Here is a 14,176-nt window from a genome sequence, read left to right on the forward strand (position 1 = left end):
GCAGGCAAGGATAAACTGAGAAAAGAGGATTTGAGGATTCCAAGACTATGTAATTAGGCTTAGTAACGACAGAGTATGGGCAAGACAGTGCTGAGTCAGCCCATTTGATATACATTTTCACCCTTTGGGAAATGAGCTTCAATTTTCTGGATTTTTTTCCCGTCTGTAAACAAAAAGGTGCAAAATAATTCACAAAGTGGCAGATGTGTGTGTTAGGGAATGGGAGTGGGCATGGAACACATCCCCACTGCTAAAGCACCCTTGCACTGGAATGTAGATCCAAATATACACCTCACTGAAAAGTAATGCAGTGCAGAGAAATAAAGCAAGGAGATATGAACTTTCAAGGAGATATGAACTTGTATATGCATCCCAATGCGAGGGAACATTGCTCCAATGGTCTTGGCCACAGGAATCTCTTTCTTACCTGTTCCATCCCCCACAACATATCAGAGGAGCAATGGCTGCAAACCAAAGTGTGAAAAGTGTATGAAAGCATGGAACATTACAGTGCTCACACACACCCTGAAATTACTTTTGCAATGAAAATCAAACCCCACGAAGATTCAGTGCAGCACTAAGGTATGTCAGACTAAGAGGAGTTCAAGTCACCTGTAAAAGTGTCAAAAGGGAATGCTAGTAAGTAGGTTTGTCTATATTTCAAATCAAGGGTGTAAGAAGTAATCCATACCTTAAGTAGTTCATAAGAAATCCTTGATGTTAAGATCCGCTAATGGGTCTTTTGATGGAGGTTTCTTGGGACTCTGTGTGGCAGGTGTAGGGCTTGGAGAGAGCTTATTTTCCACAAGCAAAGAAGAGTAAGAGTTAATCAGAGAAACAGCATGAGCATATGGATGAGCAAATAAAACATTTGCACTCTACAACAAGGAGAAGATGCCTTGGATATTCTGTGAATGAATATTGTTCCCACCCACTTTACAGTCTGTACTGCAGATCCAACTATTTAAGGTACACATGAATCAAACATATCCAAAGATCGCACACACTGAACTAGTTAGGTTTATGCAAGGTTAGTGCTTTTTATCAGAAGGAAGGATTTCCTATAGCTTAAACTCCCCTCAGTCATTAAGATTAGGCATTCAGACCGTGCCTTAGTGTTCCCTTATGGAAAATTTAATCCTAGAGGAAAGGAGGGTCTTTTCTGTTTTGGTATCTGCTTCACAAAACTCCCTGCCTGAGAAGACTAGTCTGCTTAGACCAGTCTCGCTCCAGTAAGATCCTAGGCCTCTCCAAGTGTCCAAACAGATGCATGGAGTGGGGGATGGGAGCATGTTAGCTAGCCAGGACCCCTGATAGCTAGAAGCTCTGCGGCCTCATCCCTGCTTTCCCTGTGTTCAGCAACTGCCTGAAGAAGCTAACTAGGAACTATGATTGTTTCTGTTGCTGCTGCTTTGTATTTTTTATGGTTATATTGTGCTTAGTTTTAATATTTTAATCAGATCTCTATTTTAATTGGGTAATTTTTATAGTCCTGGTTTAACTTGCGTGAACCACCTTGAGATTGTTTTAATGAAAGGTGGCATATAAATTTAACAATAAACTCTCTTATTTTTTAAGTAAACCACTTTGAGAACTTTTGTTGTAAAGCGGAATATAAATATTTGTTCTTATAGTAGAATTTTTTTTAAAAGACACACATTTATATCCCATTCTTCCTCCAGAGCATGTACATGGTTATGCTCATCCTCACAACAACCCTGTGAGGTATGTTAGGTTGAGAGATTAGTAAATGGCCCAGAGTCATCCAGTGAGGTTTATGGCTGAAAGGGGATTTGAACTCAGGTCTCCCTGGTACTAGTCCAACACTCTAATCACTACTGAGCCCTGGGAAAACAGCAAGTATGGCCATTTAGTGTGCTGCTGGTGTCAGGGAGCATAGCTAGTCTGTGTGCTCCCATCCCCCAACCAGTGCATTCATTTGAATGCCCCAAAAGTGTTACTCTCTATTTTACTTAGCGTGTTGACAACATATTGCAATAGTGACTGGCCACACTGGAGAAAATTAAAAACAATAATAAGAACAAATTGATATAAAAAACCACTTTGATCTGAACTAATAAGTTATATGTAAACATAGGCAAACCTTATACGCCGACGCGATATCTGTGGATTCGAGTATCCGTGGTTGGGAAAAAGACACCCAACCTTGACATACGTTAACCGCCCCGCAAATATGTTGACCTCCCGTATCTACGGGTCGGAAGTGGCAGGAGATCATTTCTGGCCGCCATTTTGTTTCTCGGAGCAACAAAATAGCTCCCATTAAAAAACACACACACCAAACCAGCAATTTTAGGCTGATTTTTGGACACTCTGGAGGCACAGCACATTGTGGGGGGAGCAGCAAAGCATGAGAAGGAGCTTCCCCCATGTTTCCCCCACAAATTTTGCAAAAAACCCACCCCACAACTGAGAAAATAAAATACCCAATATCAAAAACAAGGGGTGCATGCACACACTTCATACCAGTTCTCCATAAGCCAGACTAGAGAAATGGCTAACACTTACTTGTGCACCAGCTCCTGCAGCTGCTCCAAATGGTGGCCTCATCATAGGCTGCCCATACATAACTGGCTGCTGTGGCATCATTGGAACACCTGCTCCGGAAGGTTGCTGGAAAGTATTGGAAACCAATCAGTGGTGTCTGCAGGATTGGCAAGACAAAATCACCTGACTGGGTTCCTGACAAGGCACTGACAACAGAAGTGCCATTATACTGCATTCTCTTGGGTATGCACAATCTGATTTTTGTGCTAGAGTTCAACGACAGAATAAGTAAGTCAATTTCTAGCTACTCTTCAGGTAAGTTGTATATCCTATGCCATCAGCAGGTAAATCCTCAGAGAATGCCATACGTAGTGCAGCGTGTATTCTGCAATCCCAACACACAAGCTCAGAATTTAGCTTTGGGAACATAATCCAACTTCCAGAGAGTATCAGCTCTCCCCCGCCCTGCCTTTTAAAACAACAACCACCAGCACAACCACATTTATAGTCCACAAAGCTCCAAAGATAAGCTTCAGGTTTTGGAAATGCTTGGTGAAATCCCAGAAGCCTGGGCAGATAAAAAAACTGAGGTGGACCACCAATGGGTAGGACAGAGGTTTATTATCTCAGTAATAACTCTGAACATTTATAAACCACTTTTCAACAAAGAAAGTTCTAAAAGTAGTTCATATAGCAAAATAAATAAAATAATGGTTCCTGTCGCTAAAGGATTCACAATCTAATAAGACAATAAGACACAAAGGGGGACACCAGCAAACAGTCATTGAAAAAGATACTGTCCTAGGATAAACAGGGGCAGCTGCTCTCCCCTTGCTAAATTTAAGAGAAATATCACTTTGCCTCTTCACCCATTTAGCAGGGATAATCAACTCTCTGCCCCGTATAACATGCAAAATAATATATATGCAACTTTGGTTATCCCGAACAAGTAACAAGGTAACTTCACTATCCTGCATCAGGAAGAGCAGAAGTTTTAAGTTATAGAAAGGACAGAAAATCTTCATTATAAGTAACACAAAAAGGATGCAAGGAAGGTCAATGGGAGATGTGACAGGTAGTACCAACCCTTCTTGTGACTGGGTTGTGTCTGAACCCTGCCTTCCATTATTTTGCACTTGCACCGGTGGGGGTGGCAATTTGCACAATTCTTGCCCTTCCCTCTCCAGCTTCCTACCGCCAGGAAAAATATTCTCAAATATCTTCTCCTGGGGGCCGGTAACACACGGGAGCAGATCTGAGTAGCGCAGACACTGGACAGGGAAGGGGAAATGGTGAAAACCACAAGTGGATGGTGGGGTTTGGATACAACCCATATTGCTTTGTTAGTTCATGCCTTTGAAAGAAAAACAGACTTATGAAACGTTTAGCGTTTTTTGCTCACCATTCCAAACCCTGAGCCAGTCTGTGCAGGAGGGGCACCGGATGTAGAAGGGGTAGCACCTGCAGGAGGCACAGATCCTGTCTAGAAACCAGAATGACAATGAAGACAGCCACCGGCTAGTTAGTGTTTCTACCAAATGCAAACCTGTAGAACTACACACACAACTCCCCCTCTCGATACACCTCATTGTATTTCAAGATCAAGTTACCATTCACTAAAATGGGCAACACTCAGTACAGAAGTCCATTTTGCCATTTGCTGAATCCAGCATTAATGCAATCTAGCACCCATGATTAGTTATGTTAAACCCTCTTATAGTAAGTAACTAATTAATGCAGGCCATTAAATATTCCTTGATATCTTCTGTGCACCAATTTCTACCTTTGAAACTACTTCATGTATTCTCTTATTCACAGGTCTTCTCATAGCTTGAGCCCAACACATTTACTTGGCAGCAATTTCCACTACTTTTAGTGAAATTCATTCCCACCTAGCTGCCAAAATAAAGAATTCTGCAGTGTGACAAGATTCATTCAGAGCTCTTTACACGATGACACTGCCCCATTCATTTCAAAACAAGCTCCTCATGCATATTCTTGTTGTGTGGAACATCCTCTAAAGGGGCAATGATGAGGTCAATGGGGCAGTCTCTGTGTATAGAAGTCCTCAATTGTGACCTACAATCACTAGATCAAACCTAGTATTTTTTAGTTAAACTGAGCACATGCAAGGGAACAATGCGAGAGAAATTAACAGAGCAGCACCTCTGTGTGTTAACTGTCAGTTTCTCTCAAACATATCACAACAATTTATTGGTGCTGATTTCTATTCAGACCTTCTAATGAATGCATGAAGGTTGGGACTGGGGACAACCACTTCAGTTCTACTTCCCATTCTGTGTGCACTCCCTACTTGAGAAGGGCTAAGGGTGCCTCTGAATGCAGCAATTAAATTATAGGTTGTATATAACCTTGCAAAATGCCTGCCATTATGGCAGGCTTCTGGTTGGATCGATCCCTCAAGAGAAGCGAATATGCCCCTGTATGCTGCGCAGACATCTACTACACTCCTCCATAACACATACTCATCGAGTCTTGTCAGCAGGAGATGGGGCCTTATGGTATCAGAAACTGGGAGCAGGTATAGTCTCCAAAAAAGAAAAAGACAAAATTGTCCAGAGTACATTCCTCTAATGCTCATAGTAAACATTTGTGATAACTAAGCATCAGACTGCTGTCCTAGTCATACAATTCCACAATGACCAAAGGTTATGGCAACATTTTTAATACAACTTTAAATTGCATTTATACAGTGCCATAAATGTGCATGAAGCTTTGCATGGTACAAGGAAAGAAGTCCCTGTTTCAAATCCAAGCTGGAAGATTTCTTCTTAAGCTTGATTCAAATTAGTCAACTACTTCTATAAAGTATGAATCTATCTGCTGGAATAGTATATGCTGTGAACCCCAGAATTAAAGCCTTCTAATCAATGCAAAACTTTTGGTTAAGATATACTACAACCTTTAAATTATTATTTGATGTTAAGCTGCACTCAGTGTAGTTTCTTTGAGCTTTCCAGCACTACATATATTATTATGTACTACACACATATAAAGACTAATGAACTCTTCCCTGTCTAAAAGAGTTTCGATTATTATAAACCTCATTTAACTTATCCAGTTTAATGCTGTGATTCCTTCTTGGAAGGGTTAACATTTTAAAGAATAGATTTACAATGAAGTAAAGTAGTATTCTAGGTCCTCCCTTTACCTTTGCTAAAAATGAAGGGTACCCTTGAATAATAGGTTTCAAGCTGAATGGGGTTTAAGAGAGATTATGAAGTTGCTTGAATCAAAACATGCAAGAACCAGCAGCACTGATGTATGTGTATCCTGTCTTTATAGCCGGCTTAAAATACACAACAGTTTCCTTTTTCTTTAGTTTAGTAGCCAAGTCTTTTGGTTAGTAAGACTTTATAATGAAAGGCCACTTACATAAAGAACAATTGTCCAATCTTTCTGGTGAGAAAAAAACCTCAGGTTACAAGGAATATATTCAGCAAATTGCTTCTCATTAGGCTGAAAGATCACCAATACTAGACAAAGCATCTGCAGTATTGAAAAGATACACAGTGGCCTGCACATTCCAAAACCACAGAAGAGTGGCAGAAATGAGGACTCCAAAGAGAGGAACTCCAAAAAAGATCTCTCCAAACTGGGCGAGGGGGTGCCAAAATGGCAAATGTGGTTCAATGTAAGCAAGTGTAAAGTGATGCAAATTGGGGCAAAAAAACCCAATTTCACATATGTGCTAATGGGATCTGAGCTGTTGGTGACTGACCAGGAAAGAGATCTTGGGGTCATGGTGGACAGCTCATTGAAAGTGTCATCTCAGTGCACGGCAGCTCTAAAAAAGGCGAATTCCATGCTAGGAATCATTAGGAGGGGAACTGAAAATAAAAATGCAAGCATTATAATGCTCCTATACAAATCTCTGGTGTGGCCCACATCTGGGGTACTGTGTACAGCTTTTGTCACCATATCTTAAGAAGGATATTGTAGAATTGGAAAAGGTGCAGAAGAGGGCAACCAAGATGATCAGGGACCTGGAGCACCTTCCTTACGAGGCAAGGCTACAGCTTCTGGGACTCTTTACTTTAGAAAAGAGGCAACTAAGGAGAGACATGATTGAGGTGTATTAAATTATGCATGGAGTGGAGAGGTTGGACACAGATAATTTTTTCTCACAACACTAGATCCAGGGATTACCCCATGAAACTGAAGGTTGGGCAATTTAGGACTGACAAGAGGAAGTACTTTTTCACACAGCACATAATTAATCTATGGAATTATTTGCCATGGGATGTGGGAATGGCCACCAGCTTGAATGGCTTTAAAAGGGGCTTAGACAAATTCATGGAGAACAGGTCTATCAGTGGCTACTAGTCTGGTGGCTGTGGGCCACCCTCCAGCCTCAGAGGCATGATGCCTCTCAATACCAGTTGCAGGGAAGCAACAGCAGGAGAGAGGGCATGCGCATACCTCTTGCCTGTATGCTCCCCAGAGGTATCTGGTGGGTCACTGTGTAAAATAGGATGCTGGACTAGATGGGCCTTGTGCCTGATCCAGCAGGGCTGTTCTTATGTTCTTAAGGGCTGTGCCCTTACAGAGAGACTGCAGCGCACCTGCAGCAAAACTGCCTTCTGAAGTTGAGCATGGAAGGAAGAGGATGGATAAGTGATTTTTGCTTCTCTCCCCTCCTCCCCAAAGCCCTTTTTGCTTGCAGAAATATGTCCCTGGAGGTTGCAGGGCAGTCTGTGAGGGCACAGCCCTTCTTCCATTCTCATCTGGCTGTGAAACATGTGGGCCTCTGGGTTTTAAACTGCGCAGCACGAGTATGAAAAGAATATTTGCCAATGCATTAATTATGATTTAAGAGAATATTTCAGAGTATTATTCTCTCCATTCTATTAAATGCCATGGCAAATATTCTTTTCCAAGTCTAGCATTGCAATAGCTCTCCCGTAAGTTACCTTCCCTTCGCCTCCACTACAGTTCCCTGCACACCCTGAAGGCATGCTCCTAAGCTTCAGGGATCCTCAGGACCAGTGATGATGTGCTGCAGGAGGCTGCAGTGGGAGGGAGGAATACTTGGAAAGTGGGCACAGGTACCTTTTGTGACTGAAGGTCCACTAAGAGAAGGTGCTCACACTCAGTTTAGGGAAATTCCCCCCATTCTACTATGATGCCCTGTGCTACACCCCATGTCATGATGGGATGTAGCCCCAGGCGGTCCTTTGAGGGTCTCCTGACCCTCAGAAACAGTTTATTTGGAATTGGGGGGCACTCAGGGAACTGTAGTAGGGAGGGAAGGAAGATTACTTGAGGGAAAGACTCACTTTCCTTACAATCCAGCCCATAATTTTTTCCTTTAAAATGGAACATCTGGGTGTCTTCCACATTATGAGATTTGCACCGGTTAAAGTGTTGCAAAGTGCAACTCTATGAGGCAGTGGACCGAAACGGCAAGTACAGCGCTTCTTGATCCATTCCTCTATGCATCGTTACATGGTGTTGCCCATTCATATCCAAACTCTGCATCAGGTTTTCCAAATGGGGTGTGTGTCCATACTCCACTAGAATTGCATTTTATGTCCCCCCTCCTCCAGTTTGGGCCAATATGGCTGTGGGTGGGGGGGCGGAGCCACTGATGCGACAAGGGGAGTTTTTTGTTGTTGTTTAAGGTGCTCTTGTGCAAATCCGCCAGCAGGGGGAAACACAGTTCAATCTTTTCTTCTTTGCGCAAGCCATTGCGTGTTATGATGGTGTCAGATGGACCAACAGTCTGCCTCCATAGTGCCTCTTCCCATTCCCCTTACCATGTCTCCCTGTTCCCGCGCAATCAGCGGGCTGGAGTTAAATAAAATTAATCACATATGTCACTACATACATTGCACACCACTACATTAGAGTTGCTTAGCCCATCTTCAATCAGCCTGGTTTTACAGAACTTTTATTTGTTATAACAGAATGGAGACCCTGACTGACCCAGCTGCCTACCAAGAAATAAGGTTGATGTGTCCGGAAAACAACAGCAGATGCTTTCAGGATCAGCAGCTAAAAGCATTGAGGAATGGGCTTGCATCTTTGCACAAAAACCCGTGTATACAAATTTAAAAAAAAAAATTAAGGAAGGAGTCATAGAGGGTTAGGAGAGGGACAGCTAGAGCAAAAAATTGGGGAATGGAAGGGAGACTATTCCCATTGCTGCCGTAAGCAGCGCCGGCCACCTCCCCCACCTCCAGTGGAGGTGGAAGGGAAGAGAGACTATCGCCCTCCCTGCCTTATGCAGCACCCACCACCTTCACCCACCGTCCTGTAAGCTCAACATTTCCCCACACCCCCCGGATGGAAGAAGCAGAAAAGGTAATTTTAAAAGGGAATGGGAAAAACCATCCATACTGCCACACGCTGCAATGCATAAAGTCCTTTGCGAGCCTCCCTACCAAGGAAAAACACAGCTACTTTCCTGCAATGCTTTTACAATGTTGTAGGGCAAAAACGCATCATTATAATTCAAATGCAGACATGGGAAATGTGAATGACACGCTGCTGACAACGCAGCGACACTGATGTGGAAAAACGGGCAATATGGAGGAGCACTTAGCAGACACGTTGTGATTACGTTGCAGTGTGTAATCTGGAAAATGCCCTAGTGAAAGTGTTACAAATAAGAACTCTGTATTTGTTCTTAGGAGGGATTGTACTAACTGCTGCACTAGGCATAAACTCAAAAATATGCCAAGCTCTTAGGAAGTGTTATGCTGCTAGTACAATGATAAGATAACATTTAAACAATGGACAGGATGAGAGAGACATTTCCTAACATTATGAAAACAGATTTTGGATATTGAAACAAACAGGCCAGTTAGCAATATTGATTTTCTGTGGTTGAGAAAACTCATACATATGGCAGAATTTGCTGCTGCAAAAGGAGATTCCCAATATATCACCAGCCAGCATTCTATATGCAATTTTTCACAAATATGAAGCATCCAGTAACAGTACATACCATTGGGCCACTTGGAGGAACACCAGTTGACCACGTTGCAGGTGCTACTTTTGGTTGCCAGTTGGCTCCTCCTGTTAATTTCTTCTCTCCTGCATTCCACTGAAGGTCTCCCCTAAAAACAGACAGTCCATAATGATACAGAATGCTGCTATTAAAGGGGCAAATCTATGCTTAGATTTATGACTCCTACTGACTGCAGATCAACCTGAATAGTGTGATCCTTAATCTTCATTCTGCAAGTGAAAAAAATGCATATGCTTTCATATGCATCCAAATATTGGAGAGAAATATCAGTAGTACTCCACATCATTTGGTTGTACAAGGAAAAATAAAGTAAGTTCCGTATTAAGCATTTTGTTCACAAGGCTATTTTAATATCATTTTCCAAACAATGAATTTGAATACTTAAGAAATGCTTTAAGTTAAGACTATAGGGAAGGAGAGTACAATAAGGCTTGAAGCAGTAGCAGACAAAATGAGCAATTGGAAAATATGTTACTATGTGAAATGTTGGTTTCATGAGCGACTTACTTCTTTGTTGTGGTACCAGAAATGCCAAGATCTGCAAAGATGAACATAAAAAAGTTTTGAAATTACTTAATATGTTAATTACCCTTCTCACAAACGTATTCTATCAACATTGGTTTATTCCAGCAGTTCTTGCTATAAGACCTCAAGATGCCTGAACACATGTGGAAACACTTACTAATGACGGTGTTTGAGCCCACTGACTCCACTAGGTTCCTCAGAGTTAGCGGTGTGCACGGAACTGCAGAGCTGCAGTCTGACGCAGGGATGGGGGGGGTGGCTCTTTAAGGGCGGGAGAGGGTGCACTTACCCCTCCCGCCGCTTCTCCCCCCACTGGCGCTCTGTTAATTTGCCAAAATCCATGGGGCGGCAGCATACCTCCCTGCAGTCCCTTTCCCCCGTTGTTGGCCAGAAAAGCAGAAGTATAATCTGCGCATGCGCCCACTGCGCACATCACGCATGCATGTCGTGTGAGTGACCGGCGGAACCACCGGTTCTTCAAACTGGTTCGGAGGCCCATAAAGGGCCTCTGGGACCAGTTCGGTGCACATCCCTACTCAGAGTTCACTAAGTAGCAGTTTAAGAAGCATTTTATTCAGCTGTCAAAAATGATAAAATGAAAAATCATGCACAATCACCAGTATGTCAACAAGGTTTCCACACTATTCCATCATGGATGCAACACAGACATGCCATTCATAACCCTTTCTGATCTGTCCTCCTCACAATACTTATTACTTTCAGCTAACTAACTCTACTTACTCTAACATATAAGGCATAACTAGAAAGATGGAATCTGTTGCCCTTCTTTAAAGACCACTTCTGGAACTATGTCATTTATGTACAACAGCATTGCCTGCTTACAGTGAAATGTTTAAAAGTATTTACATACTTAACTGGTGGCATGGTGGAAGCAAACAAAGCAATATATTTTTTTTAAAAAAATCCTTGCCCTTAAGTGCTAGAGTTTATGGTGAGGACAGGAATTTCCTGTTGCTTTGTAAATGAAAGCTTAATCACAGTGTCTTCCTATAGGGGAAGAGACACAACATTCTGCAATTGTTATCAAGGAGACAACAGGTATCTGAAGGCGATGCATATTGAGCAAAAGCAGTTTAAACCCAGGTCAACTGACTAGTGCAACGCTGTCACCAAAAATTAACTTTCAAAGGCAGCAGTTTTGCTAACTTACTTCCTACTAAGTTTGCAAGAGAGGAATCAAGATCACTTCCAATGCCTTTGGTTCCAGCTGAAACAGAAGCAGCAGCTGCGCCTGAAGCAGACAGAGGTTGACCAGATGGCATCATAGTTGGCATAAGAAGGTCACCTAAGCCATCAAACACTGAAAATTTAAGCAGAGCAGTAGTTTATACTACTAGTCTTTCATAAAAGTAATTCTGAGGCAACAAATATTTAGTGGTCAAACCATGAACACATACAATCACTACAGATCTTAGTACCATCACATAGTTCTGATGTCAATGTAATGCCAATGGAAGGCATGCATGCTATTTGGCTAGCACACTAGTATGCACAGTAATCCGAAACATAACATATTCTAATGAATTCTGCAACAAGACAACAAATGCCTAGATGACCAAACTCAATTATACTGAACATTCTCTTAATATGTAGCATACCCTGCATTTTCAACATTAAGTTTCATTACCATGAAATCAGACACACATACTTTTATAAGTGCAAAGGTTGTGCAACTTGTACACTTATACAAGATAAGGATTGATTTATATATTACGATGCTACCGGAATCTCCTCTATTTCGGAGGAGATGTGAACTAAAAGCTGGGTGTGAAAAATGCCCTTAAGAAAACAAGATCTGCTCAACATGAGGAAGGATAAGAAAGCAAGAGAAGGTACTTTGGGATAAGAATTCCTGAGGCTAAAATGTAAACCTTAGCCTTCATTAATAATATTTTTAAACACAACTTTCCATTCTAATAAACCAGCTAATACCACCCCTCTATTGGTAGCAATTTCTTAACTCAACCAGTGTTACATGGTAAATACACTTATTCACAATAGGACGTGCATACTAAATGTCAATAAGCAGAGTTGCACTATGCTCTGGCAAGCAAACAAATAAAGCAAAGCAATACTAAATATTTGTTGTTGTTGTTGCTGACTTATTCTGTTGCAGAACTCACCCAATTTGCAAATTTGTAGCAAGGCCCCAGCATGGAAGTATAGAATGAAAGAGATACAAACAAAAACGACAGAGCAGTGATGAAAGGTTAAGCTTCATGTCAAGGGAAGAACACCCTGGAACTCTATTAAAATTTAACTTTTGGTGCCATGCACGCTTAGCAAAGGCTCAGTGACAATAGCAAGACACACATCCATATACTGAATATATAGTAAAAAGTGTCTGCAATCTAAAGTTTCATTTAAATAACATGCATATAAAGCACATGCAAAGAAGCTGTGTGTGCTTCAATTTGATCTGTGCTGAAGCTGTACAAAAGGTAACTGAACAGGAGATACTATCCAAGTTTTACATTAGAACTAGCACACTGAAGATTTGCCCATTTCAAGAGCCAACAAGGCAAGAAGATATTTACACCTGTAAGGAATACTTGAATATCCTTTCCAAAATGAAGGAAGCATTTTTTTCCCCTGGAAAAGCATAAGAAACACTTCACTCACCAGAAGGATCAAAGGAACTGCCACCAGGTGAGGGTGAAGGAGATGCTCCAAAAGCTGCTTCAAAGTTGGGCTGCAGTATATTAGACTGAGCGGCTGTAACAGGAGAAGGTGATGGAGAAGGAGCAATAAAGGAACCTCCAAAGCCTTTAACATGTGGAAAAAAGGAGAAATAGGTAAGATATATGACAAAAAACCCCACTAAAGGACTGAAGAGCATTCTTGGTAACTTGGAAAAGCACAAGGCCTTCCACATCCCAGCCACAGCATATTCCAAGCATATATACATACTGATCAGTCCAGAAAAAGATGCAGACCCAAATTTAAACAAATCCCTCCAATTCAGCAGTGATAAGCCTGGGATTTCCCTCAGTCAGCTGTCACAACTATCACTGAAGTGGAATCAGTTGTCCTAGCAATACACTCTTGCCCAGGTTTTGGGAGAATCAGAAGTGCATGTGATGGCACAACAATCCTTTTCACTTCTTGAGTTGTGGAAGCTCAATATAATCCTGTCTAAGAATCCCAGTCCTAAATAACTCCAGATTTTGCTGAAGTTTTGCTCTACTGAGCAACTACAGAAAAGTCTGTGTTGGCAAGATGTACAAGTACTAATGTCAGTAAAACTTTTTTTTAAACACTAGTGACAGTTTTGCATCTCAGCTAAAGTCTAAAAGGCTAAAATGAAATGTATGCTTCTCATGATCAAGTCCTAACATTTAAAAAAGAAAGAGATAAGAGAAAATATACCCTTAGTTACAAAATATTTTAGATAAAAGACTGGGAACTGTTCAGGGTCAGAAATTTGTGTGAAATGAAGTCAAATTCGACATTTCACAAGGTACTTTTTATTACACTTCTGGGCGCTTTCCAGACTAGACCCTACAATGGGGTCAGGACAAATCTTGGAAGTATGCTTCCACACTTCCTGTGTTGTGACACCGCAGTCCCTACGCCGACAGTAGAGTGCCGTTCACCTTTCAAATGCCTTGTTGATAATTTAATCGCTGCGATATAGAGCAAGGATGTCGCATATCCGGCGTGGAAAAGTTGCTGTTTTTTTCAGGTTGTTAGTTGCTGCGAGAGTGCTCCCCCTGCTGTTTACATCCTGAATGCGACTTGTCCAAATGGAGACATTTTGCTGCTAATGAGCAGCTAGTCTGGAAAGCGCCCTGTCCAGCCTTCCTTCAACAGAACACACGATGGCATACACGAAGTTCTAGGTAGGCTGCCAGGTAAGTAGTACCAGACTCCACACCTGCTCCATTTCAGTGAGGTTGGTTTATCATGTACCCTCAAACCATGCTTTGGAGAAAGTTACAGATGTGCATAGCTTTCTCTCCTGGTTGTTATGTTATTTTTTTAATGAAAGTCAGGCTGAAAATTTGATGAGAGCAGCAATGGGTGAGGAAGGAATGCTTAGTACTTTTCTCTGCAAGAGAAAACAATTTGGGGAAGAGGGTGGTGCTGATTGAAAAATCTACCACTACAGAAAGGGTAAGCATC

At 41.7% G+C, this 14,176-nt stretch overlaps 1 protein-coding gene across 1 annotated transcript in view; it reads right to left on the reverse strand.

Moving 5' to 3' along the window:
- Nucleotides 1–14,176, reverse strand: part of SNAP91 (synaptosome associated protein 91) — a 139,776-nt gene that overhangs the window by 11,347 nt on the left and 114,253 nt on the right. The window contains exons 23-29 of the mRNA XM_053287136.1: nt 12,674–12,817; nt 11,202–11,351; nt 10,013–10,043; nt 9,482–9,593; nt 3,911–3,991; nt 2,530–2,634; nt 692–794 (exon numbers count right to left, since the gene is read on the reverse strand). Of these exons, the coding sequence (XP_053143111.1) occupies nt 702–794; nt 2,530–2,634; nt 3,911–3,991; nt 9,482–9,593; nt 10,013–10,043; nt 11,202–11,351; nt 12,674–12,817 (716 nt within the window). The 3' untranslated portion in view covers nt 692–701. The remainder of the gene's footprint in view (nt 1–691; nt 795–2,529; nt 2,635–3,910; nt 3,992–9,481; nt 9,594–10,012; nt 10,044–11,201; nt 11,352–12,673; nt 12,818–14,176) is intronic.

The sequence above is a fragment of the Hemicordylus capensis genome, chromosome 1, assembly GCF_027244095.1.
Source record: "Hemicordylus capensis ecotype Gifberg chromosome 1, rHemCap1.1.pri, whole genome shotgun sequence".
In the NCBI taxonomy this organism is placed as follows: domain Eukaryota; kingdom Metazoa; phylum Chordata; class Lepidosauria; order Squamata; family Cordylidae; genus Hemicordylus; species Hemicordylus capensis.